This window comes from Amblyomma americanum, chromosome 4, assembly GCF_052857255.1.
Source record: "Amblyomma americanum isolate KBUSLIRL-KWMA chromosome 4, ASM5285725v1, whole genome shotgun sequence".
In the NCBI taxonomy this organism is placed as follows: Eukaryota; Metazoa; Arthropoda; class Arachnida; order Ixodida; family Ixodidae; genus Amblyomma; species Amblyomma americanum.
In genome coordinates, this window is record NC_135500.1 from 176,650,976 (window position 1) to 176,674,285 (window position 23,310).

Below are 23,310 nucleotides of genomic sequence, written 5' to 3' on the forward strand. Positions count from 1 at the left end.
ACATCCGTCTGAGCGCAGGCATGCGGCTACGATCCTGAAGCCTTGTGTAACGCAGCCAAACGGCTGCAAAATAGATCGTACTGTACATATCTTTTGTCGCTGTACAGCTGCGCTCAGGTGCATGTTAATGGCTATTTTTTTATTCATTTATTTATTTATTTTATTTATCACAGTACCCACAGCGCCAGTTTGGCATTACAGTGTGTGTGTGTGTGTGTGTGGGGGGGGGGGGGGGGGGGGGGGGGAGTACATATATCATTGACAAACAGCAGTTTATATAGAATACAGATAGAATACAGTTTATATAGAAGATACAGATCAGGGCAAATCGCCGTCACAACAAAAAGAAGGAACAAAGAAGCAGAGCATATCCGTACATGTGCGAAGTGAAACAAAGCGGTTCTGTTGACGCAAGCACGAAGTACAGAGAAAAAAAAAATTGCAAGTCATACTGCTGAAGCAAAGGCATCATTTGAAGATAGCGATACAACATCGCCGGGCAACCTGTTCCACTCACTGACCGTCTTAGGAAAAAATGACATCCTAAAAAGCTCCGTTCTGCATCTATACTCTTTAATCTTAAGTGGGTGATCGCGCCTGCCAGAAGTGTACTCCGGTGGCCTTATGTAGCTATCACGATTGAGGCCGGTTTTAGAATGATATATATTGTGCAAAAATTTTAATCTGAATGTTTTTTCTATGATTTTGAAGTGTATTCCAGCCTAATGTTTCCTTTGCTTGGGATGCGCTAAAATACCGAGTATAATTTTGAACCACGAAACGGGCTGCTAAGCTTTGTACTCTTTCTAGTTTCTTTATGTCTGTCGCAGTCCACGGGTCCCAGATAGTACAAGCATATTCCAGTATTGGTCTTATGTTAGTCTTGTAAAGCAGGTTCCTTGTTTCTAAAGGAAAGCACTTCGCATTTCTACGTAGCATAGCAAGAACTCTATACGCCTTAGCAATTATATAGTTAACTTGACGGTGCCAGCATAGTTGAGGGGTCAAGTACTCCCCAAGGTATTTATATTCGCACACGGATGCAAGATTTGTCCCGTTAATGCTATATGTATATACATTTGGTGACTTTTGTCTCGTGAAGCACATCTGCACAGTTTTATCAAGATTTATACTTATACTCATGCCCCATTTATCACACCACTCTGCAGCCTTGTCTAAATCCTTCTGTAGTTCATTATAATCATCGGGACCTTTCATAACGCGATACAGAACGCAGTCGTCCGCAAACAATCGGATGAAAGACGATATGCCAAAGGTAATGTCATTTATGTATAACAAAAACAATAGCGGACCCAAAACTGAACCTTGAGGCACCCCCGATGCCACATCAACACCATGCGACAGCCTACCTCCAACGACTACGCGTTGTGTCCTACAATTTAAGTATTCTTTTATCCATTCAACAACCGTTTTATTTATGTTGTACCACGATAATTTTTCAAGTAGTAAAGAATGGGGCACTAGGTCAAAAGCCTTCCTGAAATCTAAAAAGATGCTATTTACACAGCCCCCTTTGTCAAGAGTGGATGCTAGGTCGTGCGTTAATTCTGTAAGCTGAGTAATACGAGAAAAACCACTTCGAAATGCGTGTTTTTTCCTGATTTAAAGTTGGCTTCACCTTGGGGAATTCCTCTTGGACTAAAGCACTCAGCCATCCAAAGTGTCGCGGTCCGTGGGCTGCGGGAACAAGTTCTGCGCCGTAGACGACTAAATTAACACGGTGTCAGTTCGAGACACTGACGTCATGCTCTTCGCTGCAAACGTACGTGGTCCACGAAAAGAAAAGAAGGCGAGGCAAATTATATAAAATATATAATAAAAATATAATCATAAATAAATATAATAAATAAATATATAATACAATAAAATGTAATGAAAATAAACCGAAGGACCACGACTAAAGCAACAGCCCGTCTGTTGTCTGTAAACAGCCCGTCACTTTCAGTGGCCTCGCCAGATAGACAGATGAAGGCTTCGGCTTCAAAGTCGCATTCGTCAGGTCCCGACTATAGCATGCGTTAATTTCATTTCGCGAGAGTAATGGCAAGATTTATTAAACCGACAAAATGCCAGAACAAAGGCCTTCATTACAATCCCGAAGAATAGTTTGAGAGTACTGGTTCACTGCAACGAATAAACTGCAGCGTTAACAATAACGTAGACAAGGAAAGCGCATTCTGGCGCCTGCGTCCATCGTGTTATGTGCCTCACCTTGCGCATGATGTTGCCTGCACTGCAATTTCTTTGTATTCAGATTAGTGCCCGCTTTAAGGATGTGTCAAGCTTTCTCAAGAACTTGACATTGACTGGCTTACACGTACATCCTGTACGATAAACTGACTGCCCTCACCGCAGGTCGACGCCGTGCCCCGAGAGTGGTCCTTGGATGACGCATAATCACGTGTGCACGGCTGACGGTCGAGAGAGAGAGAGAGACAGATAGAGGAAAAGTCTGAGAATCCAACCCAGTTGCAACGTCTCTGGCCGAGGCCTTGCGGTCGTGACGTTTCATACACTTTCGAACGCGTGTAATGGTGCCATTGAGCCGGGATCACGATCAGTGCGTAACATAACACCGGCGGCGCGCGCCGGAATAACCTGTTGGGAAGGGCCAAGGCGCCCAAGACGCGAGCGCCGCCACCCTTCGTCAAACGGGAGGACGGGACGATTAGCCGCAAGGTAATCCTCTTTGTTTTCGACGCGTTAATCAGCATTCCTCAAACAGCCTCGCTTGCCACCCTGTCCGGCAAAAGAGGCAACCGAACGCGCGCGTATTTCTGATCGCTGCAACATTATAAACACGCATCAGCGACGCAGAACGAGCGGAGTCAATAACCATCCGGTCCGCAGACACGCAATATGCGGCGTATAATCGGCGTGTCATCGGTAATTACTTGCGCGCCGAGGGATATCTATCGGCAAGTTTCCGTTAATGGCTTTGCTCGCTGCGTGGGAAAGCGCTTACAGCGCGTCAAGGTTGCGGACAGTTCCGAGAGCGGCGCATCTTCCATTTTCTTCTTCGAAGGAAAAAAAAAATGGTATGATGTCACCACAGACCAATGCTCGCATCTTGCGTGAGCTTACTGCGACGTGAAAAAAAAAAACAAGATTCACATTAAGTAATTTATTGGAAGTCGATGCTACTACCTTCGTGTCTCCCTTTTTTTTTCGGATGTGCCGACGATTTGCGTAAGGTATAGTGAAGGGCTACTCACCCGTTTGGTAGGCATTGGCAGCACTTACCAGCCAGCTCAAGACAGCGAAGTTTACGACAGGAAAAATAAATGAAAATTGGAGCCGTACGCAACACCCTGTTAAAAAAAAAATTGGTATAGTGACTAGTAATGTAAACGGCGCAGTAACTGTGAAAAAAATTAGTGAGAGTGAACGAAGGAAGAGAGAAAAAGGCGGCGTAGTGGGGGAGTGCGGTTTAATTTCGACCGCCTGAAGTGAAGATGAACGTGCACTATACAATCGGGCAGCCCAAGGGCGCCTCTTCCGTTTCGCCTCTATCGAAACGCGCCGGTTATCCAACACCATAGAAGAAAAATCAGAAAACAGCGAAAAAAAAATTTGACGAAGGTGCTCATAGCGGAACCGCTTTTTGTAGCGATAGCTACACTACGCTACCTCTTCGACCCTTCAGCGTGGCACCACTAGAGCTTCGTGGCGGCGTCTTTGGTCACGTGGTTGGCCACGTGGGTGGATCACATGGGTTGGTCATGTGGTGCGGAGCAGCTGCTGCTGCCGACGGCGCGGCGCGTAACCGCTGCAACAGCTGTGCGCATGCGCCGTGTCAATTGGGACGAAGATGAAGAAGGAACGCCCAGCGAAACGGAGCGGCGGAAGACTGACTTTGCAATTCGACTGAGCGAGTTCCACTCGGCCAGATGTATCTATTGCGTCACTCCAGATTTAACCAGGGCTAAACCACAGCCATTTTTTCTGCTTACCTACACCCTGTCGTATGCATCCTCCGGAGTTGCGCGCCTACTGAGTACCCTGACAGCGGCACAAATGCGAGCTTCCAGAGCTTGAAGGTTTCCACCTGGCCTGAGTTCTAAACTACAAAGCTGTCTCACTGGTGTAACCATTCGCGGCAGCGCCCTACCAAATTTCTTCTGACGCTCGGGTAGTTCTCAGAACTACCTACGTTTCTATAGAAGTACAGTTGAACCTCGTCATAATGAAGTTGAAGGGCCCACTGATTACTTCGTTACAGCGGTAACTTCGTTATAGCCCGTGTTGACCGAGCTTTCAAGGGGAAATCGTTATTTTTTGGTTATATCCAATATTTCATTATAAACCGTTTCTTTACAACGAGGTTTCTATTGTGTACAAATCAGCTTTTCTCAGCTTCTCTCTCATCCTAAGTGAGGTCAGCTTTCGACACTATACTTCTGGATCTCACAACTCCTTTGGATCGGCACCTGGAGATTGTAATCAGACGAAATCCTTGAAACGCCGTCTTGTAGAGAGCGAATAGGTGAGCAAATGTCCTTCGAGCACTTTTCTGAAACCGTATTGTTGCTCTGCATGCTTAACTCTTGCCTCACCATGACTGTGATTGCAGAGAAACATATCGCCCACATGTCAGCAAACGGCTGTTCCTTTTGGAAGCCTAAGCACCAGTCAATATTGAGTGTGTGTGAACATCGATTCGTAAAAAAAAAATGTTCTCGGGGCCAAACTCCGGGCGTACCTGCAAGAAAGTGCGTGCGTGTACTCTTGTTTCGAATATATTTTTCAATGTCTCCAACACTTCACGGGAATTAAAAGAAACTTGTTTCCTTCCTGTTTTTTCTCCGGCTGCAAAATTGCCAGAAATTTTACATCTCTACCAGTGTGCATTCTGTTTTTTTTTAGCACTGTTTTGATGGATGTCGTTTTGTCATGTTTTGTCATAGAACCCAGCACGAGCTGTAGGATCTGTCGGTTCGGGCTCGTTAACAGCGACGTTGGCAGCCACAGCGGCAGCTAATGGCTCCAACCGGCTGTAGTCGCGTGATTCCTGACTCGAACATCCTCGACAGGAAAAAAAAAAAGCAGACGGTTTAGTCCGTTTTATTAAAAGCTTGAGCTGAAGGGGCGATTTCTTCTTTCAGGGACGAACTGCGGTTTAAATGCAAGAGCAACAGTGGGCGACCTAAGGGTAAAAGGCGCACGAGTAGGATATGCAACTATTAGGGCGGTTTTCGAACTGCACGTGTTTTTTAGCGGAACAGCATCGCACGGAGAGAAAGGCGACGATGCATTAAAGAAGCTGGCGCAGTAGTGTAATTGTGCGACTAATTGTCGCACAGAAACAACGCGAGCAGTGCGCCAACCGCCTCGTATAGTGAAGAGGCAACGCATCCGTTGCTCTTCCCTTGGTGACAGCTACACGAGAAGGCCTCTCGCCGGCCTCTACCCCGGAAGTGCCCGTTCTGAAACAGCCTCGTCCGTCGAGGAGCCTGCTGGCCGACAAACGACCGCGGCAGTGGGAGGAGTGGCGACGGCTTCTCACTCGCCGCTGAGCCTCGTCATTTCTTCCTCGCCGCCTTCATCACGAGACCCGTTGGCGGACAGTTTATGCGCTCGTGGAAGAAAACACGCATCTTTGCAAATGCGCAGTCGCCAACGTAATCGAGGCTGCACGTGACATCACTGTCCGCCACGTCTCATTGCTATGCAGAGTATGAGGAAAGAGAACAAAGCAAATTTCGCGAATTTACGATGGAAAGACGTCAGTGGCAACGACCATCCACGGCTTGGCGGCCCGAGTACCAACTTGGGGTGGGCTCTTTCTTTAGTGCTCGTTTGATTCAATAACAACGCTGACGTAGTATCAAGAAGGTGGGAGCTGTGGCAAATATGTACAGGCTGCAAAAACGCCTTTCTTATCGCCGTTAATAAGCTTGCATAGCATCGGCGTTCGCTTTGAATAAAAGATGCGCAAAACGAATAACGGCGTCAGACGAAGGACTGCGTTCCAGGCAGCTTGAAGGGCTTGTACTCGATGGCAGCTTGAAGAGCCTGCCCAAACACATAAACATAGAAATCACCGATTTACGTGGGCCATTGAAAGAGCAGCCGACTGGGTCCTTTCTCATCCCGGCATCAAAAACCTCTCAAATGTCAGTCAATTATTTACACTGGGAGGACCATCACCTGGCCCTTAGCGTCTCGCACTTAACCTTGCTCTTTCTTCAGACGCGTTAAAGTCATACTTATTTCGAATAGTTAAGCAAATAAGCACACTTGCTTTCTGGCAATACAGCAAAGAACTCCGATTAGAGTGAACACTAATGCCCACAAGTAAGAACAACTGCACCGATAACTGTTTTTGCCAATCCCGATCGGGCCACCAGTTCCCATTACAAATAACGTTGAAAAACACACCCCTGATAACGTTTGCAACGCCTCGGTTTCGGTAAACACCATGTTCCGAAGTTTTCAAATTAGTCTGCCTTTTTTGTACTGGACGCTTCTAGTAGAGCTGCAGCGCAAGTTTCTCACGTTGACGAATCCACTAGGACGCCACTGTAGCCAATCGCATGAAGTTCCATCACAAGTTTCACCCCTGTAAACTACTCTACATTACCGGAACAAATACGCTCCCTTTTTTTATCCTTAAACTTCAGAACAGTAATTTGAATCCTTTATTCCTTCATACTAGGTCTAATGATCATATGGGCACCCGATCAAAGGCGTACACACAGGGTAGGGCAAGCGGGCAGTGCCCTTAATAAATCCAAGCAGGTGTGAAATTTTCAGACGTTGCCAAGCCTGTCCGACTGCAATGCTTTTGCCTCGCACCATCTATATTCCAGCACTTATTAAAAAATTCTGAGGGCACTTAAGACTGCTTACGTGCAGGAATGCGAAAGCATGCAACTTTCTAGAACGCGGGCTTTTGCCACGGCGCCTGTAGGCATTGCCTTTTTTATGTTTTTACTTTCTATTTGTAGTTTGATTTTGATTTTTATGTTTGTTTTTATTTTATTTTTTATTTATTTCTTATTTTATTTTATATAACTTTATATTTTTCCTTTTTAACTAATTACTAATCACACATTGCTTAATAATTGCTAAGAGTATAGGAGCTATAGGAATTATGCCATTGATGACGTCATAGTGTGACAGATTTCACGGACGGACGGACGGGCAACGATGAACCATTAAAGGCTTTCGCCTTAATACATTAGGAGTGGGGGATGCGCTAATTTTGTACCATATTCTCCCCTGCCAGCATGCACAGCAAAATGCCTTCCCTTATGGGGACACTTGTGCACGACTGTGTACAGTCGTCGGGAGACCTATCTAGAGCGTTCCAACCCGGCACCGCTGTGTATAATGACGTCATACACGAGTGATATACGGCTCGAAACAAAACCGCATCGCGCATGCACATTGCCATGTATCGTCTCTAAAAGTTATACCGGGCCGCGCCAGGGAGCGGTCACAGTCAAAAGTGAACGCGCCTCTCCAGCGCTTTAACAGGTGAATGGTCAACTGTACCTCATCATTCAGCTGTCTATTAGACCGAGAAGAAATGTCATTTCTTATCTGCGACGCTCACGTTAAACCGTGGCGCTATGAAGCGATTGACAATGCATGCCGCCCAGGAACCAGCAACTCATTTATTTAAAAAGAAAACTAAAATTTTTCTTTCTATCCAGCATGAATGTCTTGGTCCAGAGTTTAATCTATATATCATTATATTTGGAAAGAGCGCTTGCAAAATATGTAGCACAAGCATTCAGCTGCCCAGTTGCCATCCCTCCTCTTTTTTTTTTTTGTGCCGCTTCCTCCATTCAGAATCGATTTAGTACTGCGCACGAGCAAGCGAAGATCAAAGAAGCCATATTACTATGCGGTAGTGCGAACATGTACTTCACGCAGTCCTCACGCAGTCCCCACAAACAGCACTTTTTAACAGTCGTTACGAAACGCAGCACTTGTCCTTGCAGCTTTCGCATTTGTCGGCGTGGGGGTGCTCTCCGCACCTTAGGTTGCAAAAGTGTGAACAGCGCATTTGGTAACTGCATGGTCTGGTGCACGGAGAAGAGTTGTCGTGGCAAACCCTTACCTCAACGTGGCCACACGCTAAAATCTTTGAAACGACTACTCTGCAGCGGGGAGTTGCGCTGCCACAAACGACGTCAACTGTGTGCCCGCAAGCCAAGGTCCTCTTGACGACAGCGGTACACTTCGACGGAGCGGTTTTGCTGCATTCCCTGTAGGTCATATGGCCGCACCCACGAAAAATCAGGACTCGTTCAGTGCACAGAGGGGGTGGGATGCGGTCAGCTCCACAAGAGACGTAGTAAGAGTGACCGCAGGAACGCTCGACGATGACGCTGACATCGCACTCGTAGCTGCCTCTATTGCAGCACATCATGGTCTTCGAGTGACCGCACGGAGAAGTCACTTGCACATTTTCCCGACAAGGCGGCAGGTTGAGAAGCTGATCGAGACGTCCAGAGGTGCGAAGGCCTTTCACGGGCTGGAACTCGAAACACGAAACCTTGGTCCAGTGTCCACAGTCTCGCTTCACGTTTACCGCCACGGTACACTTGTGTTTGTGCGGACCGTCTCCGCTAGGGGACTGTGCCGAGCTTGTGTTCCATTCGTAGCAAGGAAACGTCGCCCTATGTCCACATTTTCGATTCACATTAACCGGCACCGTACACTTGCGTTTGTGCGGTGCGCCTCTGCTAGGGAACTGTGCAGACCTGGTGTCGCATTTGTAGCAAGGAAAAGTCACCGTATGTCCGCAGTCCCGCTTTACAGTGACCAACACCTCACACTTGTATTGGTGCGGGCCGTCTCTGCTGGGGGACTGTGCAGAGCTAGTGTCCCATTTGTAGCAAGGAAATGTAGCGGTGTGGGCGCAGTAGGGCAACGTCGCAGTGACTTCCACTCGGCAATGTTGCGTGCAACGTTCGTAACACCGATTAAGGCACGAATGCTTTCGACTGCAAACAGTTTTCAAACAAGGTTGGAAACATGGTTCAGGATGTTCGCCCTCGTGACATCTGTCTACGCAGGGGTGACCACAGGGTTTCATAACGCCACATGGTTCATTGCACGCACCCGTTACCTGAAATTTCCTCTCGAAATCGCGGGCAGACTCGATGCGGATGATGGCTCCGGGGTGTCGAACGCAAGATACATTCAGAGATGGCACGGAACGCTGGCGGTTTTCAAGAAGCGTGTTGAAGACGTTCTGGCAGCCCTCATCAGCGTTGGCCAGCTTTCCGAAGCCGTACACTGCACAACGTGCCCTTGTCAGAGCAGCCACAAGATCAGCGCCCAGAGAACCATTGGCGACATACAAGATCAGAATTTTGCACCATCTTGGATAGAAAGTCTTCAGATCCCAAACCACGTGTGCGCACCTCAGGTGCCGCAGCTTCTGAACCAGTGCTGGCGTTGAAGCGCCAGCATTTGGAGCAAGAGAAACGACCGCCACGTCTCCTGGCTCATAGCCGTGTGTCTGAAGGTGTAGGCACAAACGAGACATCACTGAAAATGCTTCGTCCTCGTCGGGAATGTCGAAGAACTGCGCCTGTTCAGCAACACCTTTGACAGCTTCCGCAGTGGTGCAAGACTGCATCACATTTCTTGTGAATGGTGCCAGAAGGTTGCAGACCGGCTGTGACAGCAAAGGCTGGAGGCTTAGCTCATGCAGCTCAAAGGCTTGGCTGTTGAATGCAAAACTCCAGAGTGAAGAAGTTGGTATTATCTGTGGGCACAAGTTGTCTCCTATGAGAATTAGTTTAGTCATACTTTGAGAAAAGAGACTAGCAGCTAGATGAGCTGGAAACTGGTGAGCTCGGAATAAAACCAACGCTTTGGGCTGCACTTCATCAGTGACGGTGGCATGCGTGACAGCTGTGGCCACTGTGCTCACAATCACAGAGGCTCGGGAAGCTGGGCTAGTAACGCGTTCGGACAGCATTTTGTTGCACCGAAGGTTACAATGCATTAGTTCATTTTGAGCATCTTCAAGTTTCTGAAATACGTTTTCTTCGAGGCTCCGAAGCCATCGCTTGTAAAGCTGCCATCGATGACGCCGTTCAGTCTCTATAAAGTTCGTGGATTCCCCATCGGAATAGTCAGTTCTGGTAGTCTGGAGCGTTTTCCATATGTAAACTGACTTCAAGCTGGCAGGAATGGATTTGGCAGTTTTAGAAGCTTGTGGTGCACTGTTATTAGAAAGGGCAATAGAGCCTCTTGAGCTAGGTGCACCACAATTTATTTTGAACTTGCAATGCTTTCGGTATTTGTTAAAATCAGCTGCAGACACAGCGGCTTGCATTTCGTTGCGGCTAATTCCATAGAACAGCCACTTCTCTATGCAATTCCTTTCTTCGTTTCTTTTGGATGCGAACTCGCGTGGGATTCCTTCAAATCGAGACTGGTGAATAATTGTAGTCTTCAAGCTGCAGAGTTCTTGCAAGGCTTCGCTCATCTTCCGAACACACTCGCTAACTCTTGCTTTTGATTCAATGCAGGATGCGGACTCTTCAAAAGCACTTGCTGCGTTACCAATTTCTGCATCCAAATCACATACACCATCCAGGTCATCTTTGAAAAGATGGGCCAACTCACTACCAGCGACAAGTACCGGACCGTGTCTCTTCGCGACGTCCACACTAAGCGTCCAGTGTATCGCAGCCTTTAGTAGTTCTTTGTCGCCAGTTCCAGACGGCGCGTGGATAAGTACGCTTCTGTCAGAGGTCAGCATTGCTTTGACTGCAGCCGTTTGACTCTTGTCCACCGAAACTGTCTCGTCGGTGTTGTACTGCAGTGCCCTTGCAGCACTTTGCATTGCAGCGTGATCACGGTCGACCTCAAGACCGACATCTAGAGACTGACGCATTTCACATGAAAGAAGAGCTTCGACCCGCTTTAGGTCGCAAGGCGATTTGGAACCAAGTGCCGTCAGATGGCTGATGAAGCAGCTGCCATCCACGTTCAAGTTCGCCACATAAAATTCGTGGCTCTCTTGCTCGCTGGTAACTCCCACGCTGTCGTATAACAGTGCAACATGTTCTGTTCCTTGCGTCAGTACCTCCCCGTAACATATATACTCATTTTCGGGGTCGCAGAACGCGACTGCCATGCCACGAAGTGATGGCAGCTGGCAGCTAGAAGAGCTGACCATGCGTCCGAGTCCTCGGTCGGGAACAACTCGAAACCTCCCTAACGTGGCCCTAGTGCTAGTGGAAAGTGCGTGTAAATAGCAGTCGTAGACATAAAGCGGGATGGACTTCTCGCTTGCGGGTCCAACCTCGTCTCTTCGGTACATACCGGCGGCTGTTACCTCAGTGAACGACGGAAATTGCACCGCTCTAGTCGTGGAACATCGACCCCCACGAAATGGGAAGGAGACCCGTCTATCGGCGTCTTCTCTCCGAGGACGACCAGCTGGGGAACTCCCGTCTTGGCAGCCATTATCCCGCTGTCCATCGCTTCCTGTTGAACGTGTTGCGTCAGGGGAGTTCAACTCCTCCCTGTGATCACTGGCCGGCAAAGTTTCCGGTGGGGGACGTCCACCTCCGCCTTGCCCTCTGCTGCCGAGGTCATCTCGATGCGATGAACAACCTCTTCCTCCCCTTGTCTCGCCCGCGGCGATCCGCCGACTGGTTGACGATGTGTTCTGCTGTCCAGCTCGGTCGTCTGGGTTGGACGCCGAAGTACCCCGCACCGCGAGTAAGCCATTCGAAGATGACGCGCTCAACGCTTCATTGTCTGCTGTATGGCGAGTGAAGCTGGATGACGATGCAGCACATTCGCGGGACTGATCTGTTCTTCGGCGGTTTCGGCGCCTGGGGCGACTCGCTTTTTGGATCCCCCGGCTGGCGGGCTGCTCCATTGCGGCTCGGAACCTGCATGGAACAACAAAACGGAATCTGTGTCTAGAGGCGATAAGAGAGTGATGTTTGGAAACACAAGGCGAACGGCATTTCGAGGCAAAGGTATCGTGTCCGGTGATAGATTTTGTGATCAGTGACAGGATGCATAGAAAAAACCTTGAGGTGTGAGCCACGTTCATTTCACCTTCCATGCGACCCTGGCTCACACCTCAAGATTCTTTTTTCATGCATCCTGTCACTGATCATAAAAATCTATCAACGGACACGGAAGGATCAGATTCAAGACGAAAGCAGATATTCGAGTGTCAGTAGAAGGTAAAGAGATGCCGAAGATAGAGGAGATGAGGGTCCTCGGCCCGACGCTACAGACTCCTGGCTTCAATGGGGACACCATTGAACCGCTGGAGGGTCATGCGGTGCAGGCGTTGAATCTCATCAAAACAGTAGCGAGCAAAGTGCAGGCCCTTGTATTCAGTAGGATCGTGTAGGCGACGCCGTACTTGGACCTAAAGATGGTTGAGAAAGCCAAGATAGATGCATTGTTCCGTAGGTGCGTAAAGCGAGCGCTAGGACTACTTGGATGTGCGCCCACCGAGAGACTCTTGTCGCTCGGTGTGCACAACACAGATAACAAGCTCGACAAGGTCAGACAACAAGCCCGTGCGCTTTCCCCTTTCTCGTTCGTACAGCTATTTATAAGCACTCCCACACGGCGGAAATGCTTATCAAAGACGTCAGGGACCTCTGTAAAAAACGAAAACTTCGCGATAAGGTACACTTCATTTGTTCGAATTTGCTATCCAAAGCGCACGTTTCTGCGTCATCATTGTGTCTCGCTGTCGTGGTACCATTGAGATATGTGACGAACAATGCCAGACAAGATCGTTTCCACATATCTCGTCACCCGCAATTGCAGCCCGACTTTGCTTTCACGAGATGCGTTCAAAACTTTCGGAGATCACCCCTTCTGTGGTTAAAGGAACACTGAGGAGAACTCGATCATTTTTTTTTTGTTAGCAAAATCTGATAGTTCGGCATTTCATGGATTTGTTGCCGCTTGTCCGGGCGCGAAAGATGCATTTATTTTAAAGAAATTTGGATTCGAAGATGAAAAAGTTTTTCCCGCCGTCTGATTCAAACTCGGGGAACTCTTATGACGCCACGGCAACTCTTATGACGTCTCAGAACGGAGTGACGTGATACGTGACGTAAACGCACACTCCGTGATTTCTGACGGCTAGCGGTGCGATGAGCAACCTTCCTTTGCCAGCCTCAGAGATTCGTGGTTTCCATGAAGTAAGGAAAATTCCTCCAAGGTGGCGCCTCTTGTCCTAGGAAGTCATCACGCTTGTACTTGCGAGATAGGCCTGTGGCGGCGACACCTGTATTTTGGTTCTTGCTATTTTCTACATTACAAGAGCTTTGTTTTCAGTAAGAGTGGCGTTTTTGTGATCAGGAGCTGCTATTCTATCGATACAAGCCAACTTCAATTTCTCCTCAGTGTCCCTTTAAGTGTAATTTGTCAAAAGCGTGCGTTCCCAAAATTGCGCGTGGTTTGTTTCACGCCACAAGCGCGTGCGCTTGCTGACAACTGAGTTCGAAATTTAATACAGAGGTTCGCCGATGCAGTGTACTGAAGGTCAATGAAAAAAGCTCGCTGCCGGTGGACGGTTTGCCCCGTATATTAAATATAGTGGCTCATACGTTTTGTGTCGAGAAAATAGACGTACGTACTACCTGAGACCAAAGGAGGATTAAACACAGAAAATATTTGAGAAAGTTCTTGCTTTTATGAAAAATTCCAAGCTTAACCTTTTATCTTTAGTAATTTTCTTTCTTCTTCTTCTCTTTAGCGTTATGCGACGTTTTAGCGATTTTATCGCATTTATGTTTACAACCGTGTTGATCGCTGGCACTCGTGGGGATGGCCTTGGCTTCGTTTCCGTCCTTACTGAGCAATTTCTTGCTTTTTTTTTTCCTGTGCATGTCAGATAACGTAAGTCCAGCTCAGTCTTTAACAACTGCTGCCTCCTTGCTTTTTTTCTCTACACCTAGGCTGTGCAATTTATGTTTCTGTTTCTGCGTGTCGCTAGCCACCGTCTTGTTTTCAGTCATTTAGTGTGCCGATAGAAAAGAGGCCGACTGATCGCCTTCGAAAATGAAGTCGCAAGCGGCCAGCGCGGTTGTTTCTCGTCCTTGCCCGTCGTCTGCAAGCGGTGCATACCCCACAATTAATACAAACAACATTTTGATTCCAAGAACAAATAAAATGGAAACGCTCCAGCCTTAAGCCAGTTGCCAAGTTTCATGCTTTATTCCACCATTTTGCTTTCGAAATCTCGCTGCGTTATCCAGCGTCTACTTGGGGCAGTTTCCTTATCCACCAACACATGGCCCGCATATGGGACTAACAGGAATTGAAAGACAAAAATAAAACAACGCGGACTTGAGGGCAAAAACGATTGGATGATATTCGGGCAATTAAAAAAATAAATAAAAGGAAACTGATATTGTGAGTCTTGAACGTGCAGGTTGGCTGTGTCTGGTGCAGGCCGGGAGTGAATGTAAATAGCTGGATCCTGCAGTGCACTTAATTATGATGATGACAGTGGACATTATCTTGCTCTGTAAGAAGCCTGGCATTTCACGCTTATACGAATACAAAAGTATAGACACGCTTAAAGCATAACAATGTTTTGCTGAAGTTTCGATTGAGAACCAGTCAGTCTTCATCACAAAGTGAGAGAAAAGGTGAAGACTCTTCTTAGAGAAACGTTTATTAGGTCAACGAGGTGCAGACCGAGCGCACTTACAAAAGTAGTCTTCTTATAAACAGAGGTCCGGCTTTTCAGTTTAAACCGAAGAACAAGCCGAAAAAGGTATGACAATTTCCATTTTCTAAATTTAGCTTCAACCAGAAAAAAGTGAGTATTCTTTACATGGGTGCCCCAGCTAGCTGACTACCGAGTAGGAGTTGCACTCAGCCCAAGAAAAAAATCAACGATGTGAGGAATCCTACGTAGTGGCGAGAAGCAGTGCCGTTGAATTAAGCAGCCCAGTTGAGGGTTTTTCTAGATTGCTCCGTTACATCACACGTGTCTGCAAAGTGCCAGGCTCCACCTCCTTGCCAAGCGTCGTAGCGCTGTTCACTGTCATCCCCCGATCTTAGCCGTTACTTCGTTACGCAGGTCTATCCATTTCAAGTAAGGACGGCGTCACGAAAAAGTGCCATGTTCTGGCTACCACGACGGTTATAAGCGCCAGTTCCATACCTGTCTCCAACACGCAGGCCTCGTGATACCGCGCCCTCTCGCTCAACCTAGCGCAAGAAACCAGCTACAACATACGGCAACTCATATTTTAGAAGTCAACTTACACTTGCGTTTTTGTCCTGAGGTTCCGTGACTTAACTCCTGTAACTTCTATCATCAGTAATAGCAGCTTCTTCTGCAATTAAGCACAACTATAAGTGCTTGCCAGTGATTATAAAGACCGTTCGCGCATTATCACTGGTAAATCGAATGTTCAAATTGAGGAAAAAGTTAAGTTCAACCCAAAGCGATGTTTGACTGCACAGGAATGCCAAATTAAATCGCCGAAAAAAACATCCGGAAACTCTTTCGTAGGAAATGGTACTCCGCGAAAATTTTCGAAAACTGCTTCCTGAAATAAACGCCGGAAAAAGTATTTCGAATGTTGAAAAAACAGAATAAATGCTGAAGATTTCAACCCCAATTCAAAAGTAGATTTACACACGCTTGAAAACATTTTAACGCTTTACTGACGTTTCAACTGGAAACAAGTCATTATACACCTGTCCCCACCGAAACGTGACTAACGCCTTGTTTTCTTTTCTTTTTTTCAGAGCGTGTCAGTCTGCTTTATAGGTATACATACTAGTAACTATTATGGGTGTGTTCAGCTGAAAAAAAGACATTAATTGAGGTTCCATGACTATTTCTTGTATTCAATTAAATTTTTATATGTTATGCGCAAATTTGTCGACACAGAGTAAAATAACTTACCTTTGCAGGAAACGCCGTGATTTCCTTGCGAAAAATTATATATCAAAAAAGGCGGAAAACGTACTGGTCAAATGTTTAGGGCAATGCCCCAAGGTAATGCCAATGGGTAATTACTCCCTTATTAGAAATCTACTCCACTTTGGGGGACTGCCCTAGACATTTGAACACCACTGTTCCCACTTAGAGTTATTAATCAATCCGCTCGCGCTCTACGATAACCTTGCCGTGCAGGTTAGCTCAGTTGGTACAGCCACTGCTCCGGTGAACCGGTGGTCCCGGGTTCGAACCGCGGACCAGGACGAATTTTTCTTTAACTATGACGTTTCTAAGAAAGCTGTCAGCTTTCCTTTCTAGCCGTATGGCTGCTCTTGAGAGGATGCCAATTAATAATTACTCCCTTATTATGGAAAGCGTCTCTTTTGAGATTTAATTATCACAATTGCAAGAAAAATTAAATTTTCAGCAACCTGAACAATTTTTCGGTAAATATATGCAACCTTTCAGTTGTGAACAGATAGCAAACATATTTTGGCTCAAAAAATTTCGCAGCAAAAAAATTGCAATCATTGCTGAAGAAGTAATGCATGTCAATAAGGGAAGTATTTAGGACAATAATGGGACAATAACGTTTAATAATTGGATGCTTAAAGTTTTCTCAGTATTAATCTTTCCTCTTTAGTATTGCCAGACAAGATTGGTGCTTCAAAACCGGTCAGACTTTTTTTGATCGGGCTTCACGTGACAAGCCACAATGATGGTTTAGGCGATTCTGGTTTCTGTAATTGTATTTGTAGATTTGTGAAAATTATTATTATTGATAATAATAATAATAATAATAATAATAATAATAATAATAATAATAATAATAATAATAATAATAATAATAATAATTTCAGGGCCATTCGACTTGATCAGCGCACACGCTGACTCTTTTGTGGGTATTTGTGTGGACAGCATTGAACTACGCTTAATTTTTGTACAAAACTGCCGACTCATCACAAAGTGTGTCAGCGCATCGGGCATTTTTGTAATAGTCAAAAATTAGTTATCAGCGCTTGTCCCGTGCAGCCTGTGTTCCTATTAGCTTAGCTTTCTGTTTTGATTTTTTTCCTCGCCCTAAGGCAATGGCGGCATGCCAATTACAAAGTGGGAACACCGACACTAGCTATGCCACCTTTCTATGAGTGTTAAATTTTACTTCCTTCGATCAAAAGCGCCTATTCGTGGTTTTAGGCTTGCATTTACCCGTGCGCAGATATGCTGCGACATTTAACAAGGCGACTCCCTCACTAAGACCCACCTACTGTCCCAGCCCCAAACGAACTCTCAACACGGGCGTAAACTATTTAAACCGCCTGGCAGGGCGAACTGTCGCAAAATTAGCAGAAGCCACAAATATAATCTGAAGTTTCGGAATACGAAAACGTCCACTCCCCCATAACTCACCGCTACCAGAAACAGTTATCGCATGTTTTTTTTTTTTTCACTTTTTCAATCTACACCACGTCTCTTTGTGTGCCGTGCACGATATCAAACAACAAGGTTGAAAAACTCACGGATCAGAAGTTCCCCAGTAGTACCGGCCGGTCCCAACTCCTGCTACGTTTCGAAGTGCACATGGTTCTGCTCCGAAACAGACATGAAAATGCTGGCATCGCAGCTAGTACACGGCTCAAGTCCCTGTTTGTTCAACTGCAGCGCTATGAAAGTGATCATAATGCACACGGGTCCTCTGGCGCAGTTTCATCCACACTGCTTTACTTCTTTTATATCTAGTCCAGACGCAAGTATTGACTCGACATCGACCTCATCAAGCCACGGCGGCAATTGTCTCGGCCCATGGGCGTTTCTTCAGTGCGCTTATCAAATCACGTGCTAAAATCATTCGCTAAATGTAGCGCAGGCAGCGACAAGTCCAGGCACAATGGTGTAGAACGTCCCGTTGCTACTGGCAACAATTTAAATAACGCTTCGACTTGGATTCCGTGGTACTCATTTTGAAATCCTTCACAGCAGAAATACGAAATATGATGTCACAAAACTGTTCCTCGAACAAAGCAGCAATAGTACGCGAGCTGAGCATACTGCACTTAGAAAAAAAAGTACTTGAGAGGGCAGCCATGTTGTTACGGGGCGTCACGTTGTCTTCGCGTCAGCCGGCATTGTTATGCAGCCGACATGATTAGATTTCGCTCAAGTGGTCGGAGAGAGGCACTAGCGTCGAGGCTGCTACGGGCTGCAACAGCTGCGTTTCTGTGCCCGTCAAAACACGTGACAGTATAGGCGCCACGTTATCAAGCAAAAAACCGTTACCATGGGAAATCCAGTGCCGGCGTAAATGCTGCGTTGCGAATCGCTTCTCTCGCTCGTTTGAAATACGCCATCAACTTCCCCGCTGCAAAATATAACATAATATACATCACATTTTGCACGCACCTGTTCCTTGACACGCGCTAAGCCGCAAGTGAGCACTTCTTTTTTTGTTGACCCTTTATATATTTTTGTTTTTGTGTTGTTTTTCTTCACTCACATTTGTTAGCTGCCGACCCGGACACGTGTTTTCCCTCTCTATACTGTATGCTGAGTTGTGCATTTTCCATTTCCAGACAAAAGTTTTCGTCTAGAAAAAATAAAACATCACTTGTGGTGGTGAAGAAATCGAAATTGTTCACGAACACACCATACTACGAGCAAGATTTCCTTCCCCCTTACACGGAATTCGCATGTCCAGAAGATAACCAAACATATCTCGTCGGTGCCAGGTGCAATTGTTCGTTGCCGCACATTCCTTCCGGCTGAAGTAAATCTTCAGATATATAACGCATTATTTGTCTCGCAAATAAGCTCGCTAGTCTGGTTGACAATTACTAAAACCAACCTAGAAAAATTTATCTCCTTCAAAAGAAAACTATACTCCACATTGTCAATCTTGATTACCTAAGCCACACACGGCGAGCTTTTGAAACATTCAGTGTGCTAAGAATTCCAAGTACGCATGAATTCCGCATGTTGCTTTCATTTCACCTGTCTTTATCTTTCAGGTCTATGGTAGAAGGCACTGCGCTATTGAAGCAGAACGATCACACACTTAATACTCGCAACATATACACTCGGTTAGTTCCCCCTTTTCACACTGACTATAAGTACCAATTATTAGAGCACAATCTTCCAATAATTTCAAATCGATATAAAGATATAAATAACCCTACTAAAAAAGCACTGAGTCAATCCGCACAAGTAACCTGACTTACCATTTGCAACTAAGTACAGCTGTTGCCTCGCCTGTTTTGTAGATGTTTTTTGCACTTGTGTATTTTTATTAATGATGACTTTGTGCTTTTTGGCTGTCCTGGTTTTGCGAAAATTGTAATCTGACCACGTGTTCGCTTTTTTATTTATTTTTGTGCATGTAAATATTTTCAACTGTGTCCGCTCCTAGCCTTGTAACGACTGCCTGGGCCTCGTCAAGTTGTATAGCCACAACTTTTAGTCCAGGTAGCCGGCCAGAATTTTTTGGGAAATGAATAAAATTGAAAATTTAATTGAATTTAATTTGTCTGTTTTATTGTTTCCAAGCAGTTCAAACCCTATATTTTCGCGCCTTCTGAAATAAACACGTCAGTTGATAGTTACCACTCGTGTTGTCCATCTTCCTTGTACCGTCTCTCGCTCTGTTTCTCGAGATGAACTCACACCAACTAGCCTAACTGCTTACGCGTGTGCGGCTAAAGAGCGCTGCTTTGTGCCGCAGCACTTACTACGTTACAAGGAAACAAGTAAATTGCCTAATATTCACCACATTGCTGCCCTTACTTTATGGACCCTCCTGCAGCTTAGTATTCTCCTGTTCATAGGTTTTGTTAACGTATTTTCTTTTTGTAACTTTTATTCCACCTCCCTTGTTTGACAAATTATGCTTCAGCTAACTGCCTTAACGGCATATAAATCAATTTCAGAGCTGTCGCAACCAAGCTGAAGCTATCAGCGTTGTGTGCTGCATCCGAAAAGTATACCACACCTAAGATGGAGGCATGGATTTCCTGCTCGACGCTGGTCAGTCTCTTTTAGCTGAGCAAAACTCTCAATATCGCTCGGTAGTCATTGAGACTGCGATCAGACTGCGTTTTTTCTGTCAGGAACTGCCAAACTAATTGAGTTTTCGCATATGAACACTACAAGCATAGCTTCGCAGGATGGAGCAACATTTGCTGTCTCCTTGTGGAAATGAGCAAGGCAACAACATCAAACTTTAACATTCATGCAGCGGAATGCCACATTGCAGCTCAAATTTCTGTACTGTTCTTTCATACTAAAATTGTCAAGTCAGCATCTTAACGCGGACATCTGTGTCAGCAGGAATCATAAAGGTGACCTCTATAGTCAGTTACAACTCAAGAAAACTGCGGCGAATGCCCCTCAGAGGGTGCCCTCCAGCCAATAGCATCGTCCAAGACACGGGCCTTTGTCCTCAGCCCTTAACCCTTCAGCACACCTAGTTTGGATCAAGAAAAGGCCGTGGGCCGTGGCTTGGACGATGCCATTGGCTGGAGGCAACCCTTTGAGGGGAATTCGTTGCTTCATTCTTGAGTTAATTGTAACTGACTATAGTTAATGCACACTTACATCCGTAATTAACGTTATTTAATTCTGCTGAAAAGTGAATGAAAAATAAAACAACTGAATAAATAAACAGAGAAATCCGAATATGAAGTGCAGAATTTCACATAAATGCACCATGGCAGTGGGGAAACCTTGACCAAAGAAGCTTTCAGGCTGAAGTAAAATATACACTCGGAGCAGTTCCGAATTGAACATGATAAAACCAAAGGGAAATAGAAACGGAAATGAGCTGCATTAGTTATATGCCTCGTTTCATGAAAATAATGCTCGTTATATGTGTGTTTGCATGTTAATGTTGTGTTTCTTCTGTTTTTTTTTTCTACTAGCGTTCGCAAAGTGCTATGGGCTCAATTAATTAAAAACCTGCCATTCTGGAACGATATTTCAGGTGGTTGCACCATTCATTGCTTAGAGCTTCTTTGTTTTTATCGCAAGCCAAAGTATTCGACATAATGGCTGAACACTACTCCCCATTCCTTGTCTCTGGGTACAGGTGACTGCGAAAGCACGCGGTCCCGAATTCAAGAGACAACACAAGCTTGGCGAATTTCAGACACTGCTGCAAGCAGTCTACACTAATGCTGAGCTCTGCACTCTCCTTGGCATGGACGATAAACAGTTTGAAAAGTGCTTTCTCGGGAAGAGCAAGAAACACCCGCAAGGCTTTAAATATGTGCTTCAGATCGGGGAGCGCGAATGTTCTGAGTTTTTTCATAGCGAATCGAACATACTGTTATTCGATTTGCTGAACGAATCAAATGGTGCACGTTCAAAATTATTCGAAACGAATCGAGTACGATCATGAGTTTTCGAACAGTTTTCGAAAAGGCACGAAGTTCGAATAGAGCACGCCGTCATTAGGCTTCGAGGGGTTGTTTCAAAAAAAGTGGCCGGCTGGCTCACGGTTTTGCTTTGATGGGTCACCGGCACGTCTCGCGACGGTATTAGTTGGATATGAGTATTAGTTGATGAAGGCGACGGCGTGCAATGCACCGCGCGAGATGGTGTTGCAGTGTAACGCGAAGCGTGATCGGCTGCGCTGATAGCGTAGTGTTCTCGTGCAGTGGCCAACGAAACTCATCTGTTCGCGCCGCCGCGGGTTCGAATCTCAGTCGCGGCAATATTTATTCATTTATTTGCAGTTTCGCCAAGGTCATCCTCAGGGTCAAGCTTGACAAAAACTTCGTAAGCCGGTTTGGCTGCGCGAAGTAGTGTTCTCGCACTAAAACAGGGCCTACTCTGACGCCGTACAGTTGCTGTCGAGATTGGTCTGCGCTCAGCGCCGCGAAGCGGACTATTGACCAACCACATCTTGTACCTTTGCATGCAGCCCCTAGAGGGCGATCTCCCAGATAAAGTCTGCGCCTCTCTCACTGCCTCTGTGTGTGCGAAATAACATCTCATACACCAACGGGAAGTTCACGTGTATGAAGAAGCTAGCAGTGTGTGGCAGTTCAAGGTCATTCGCGGAGGCGCAACGTTGGGCCCCTGTCGGCAGCGGAACAGCTTCCCCAGCTGGGCCAGCTGATCAATGAGAGCCACGCGAGCTGTCATGGCCTGTGCAAGTGAAGAATCCTGATTTAGACCGGCCGGTGGAGATTTCGCTCCAGGCTGGTGCACCGAATTCTCGGCTCACTGAGGCGGGGTGTGTCGTTTTTTTTTTTTTTGCTTACCATCTTTTTTTTTACTTTCTAGATACACAGTCCCGTAAAAGGATCGACATCGACAGCATTTGGAAGTTTAGGGACTCTTACTTGTTTTGCAAATTCAGCGTGAAACAAGAATAAAGGCAAGAACACATACACGAGCGCTCCTCGTGCAGTTCCTTACTCTTACTTGCTTCATGCCCTTGAAAGCTTTGATGCGCTTGATACAATAGCTTTCCTTTCACAAATTTCCTTAATGTATTTTAATAATTCGCCCGTGCTGCTTGTTTGCTGAGGGTAAGAGAGAACGAACGCTGCAAGGAATGTGTTTGCTTCAGCCATAACTACCATGACTTCAGCAGGTGCTGTGACAGCAGGGATAGGATGGCCGCAGCTGGCACAGGACAGGATTAATTGGAGAGATATGGAGAGGCATAGTCAAGATGGTGATGATCATGATGATGATGATAGCACACTCTTCTCACAGTGCTAGGATAAGGCATAGGTATTTAAAACTGCTGCATTCTTATCAAGCAACGACAAGCACACTGAACAGACCTCTGAAGCAGCTGTTATAAGTAGCACTCCGTTTAATGTAATTGGAACACGAAACACACAGCCTTAGTATTTCATATAAAACATAGCGACTGTCTTGGCAGCGGTGTACTTAACCCTTTGTGGAACAGCCTATATTTTTTGCGGAATTGCTGAAAATCTTTTCATTGCACGAGCAGATGAGGTGCACAAAAATGGTTCTTAACAAAATTCTCAATTTTAGTACGAATATAGTTCTCTGAAATACAGTGGGACACATTTGTCCCAATCGCACTAAATATAAATAAAGAAAATGGGACGTATTTGTTCCATTAACCTACATGGGTTTCCTCACTGAGTTAGTTTGTATACTAAACACTTCATGAACTTGTTCGCACTTGTTCACTTGTCGTTGAACATGTTCGCACTACTTTTCCCATCGCGGAACACCACCGGCATCTACTCCTGGTTTAACTGTTACAGGGATGTGCTCTTTGCCGATCAGCTGAACTTCACTCGACACACCAACCATTACTGGCCATTTCTTTTTTGCCCTCCTTGTTCATTCGGAAGGACTTGCTGCTGGTGATTCTGAAT

The 23,310-nt window shown here is 46.0% G+C and overlaps 1 protein-coding gene across 2 annotated transcripts in view; it reads right to left on the reverse strand.

The window, feature by feature from the left end:
* Positions 1-7,794: 7,794 nt before the first annotated feature.
* Positions 7,795-23,310, reverse strand: part of LOC144128735 (uncharacterized) — a 33,654-nt gene continuing 18,138 nt past the window's right edge. Inside the window, exons 1-2 of one of the 2 annotated variants that reach the window (XM_077662383.1) lie at positions 17,470-17,611; positions 7,795-11,900 (exon numbers count right to left, since the gene is read on the reverse strand). In XM_077662383.1, the coding sequence (XP_077518509.1) occupies positions 7,946-11,887 (3,942 nt within the window). In that variant the 5' untranslated portion in view covers positions 11,888-11,900; positions 17,470-17,611 and the 3' untranslated portion in view covers positions 7,795-7,945. Of the gene's footprint in view, positions 11,901-17,469; positions 17,612-23,310 lie in introns of those variants that run through there. The other variant, XM_077662384.1, reaches the window with a different exon arrangement.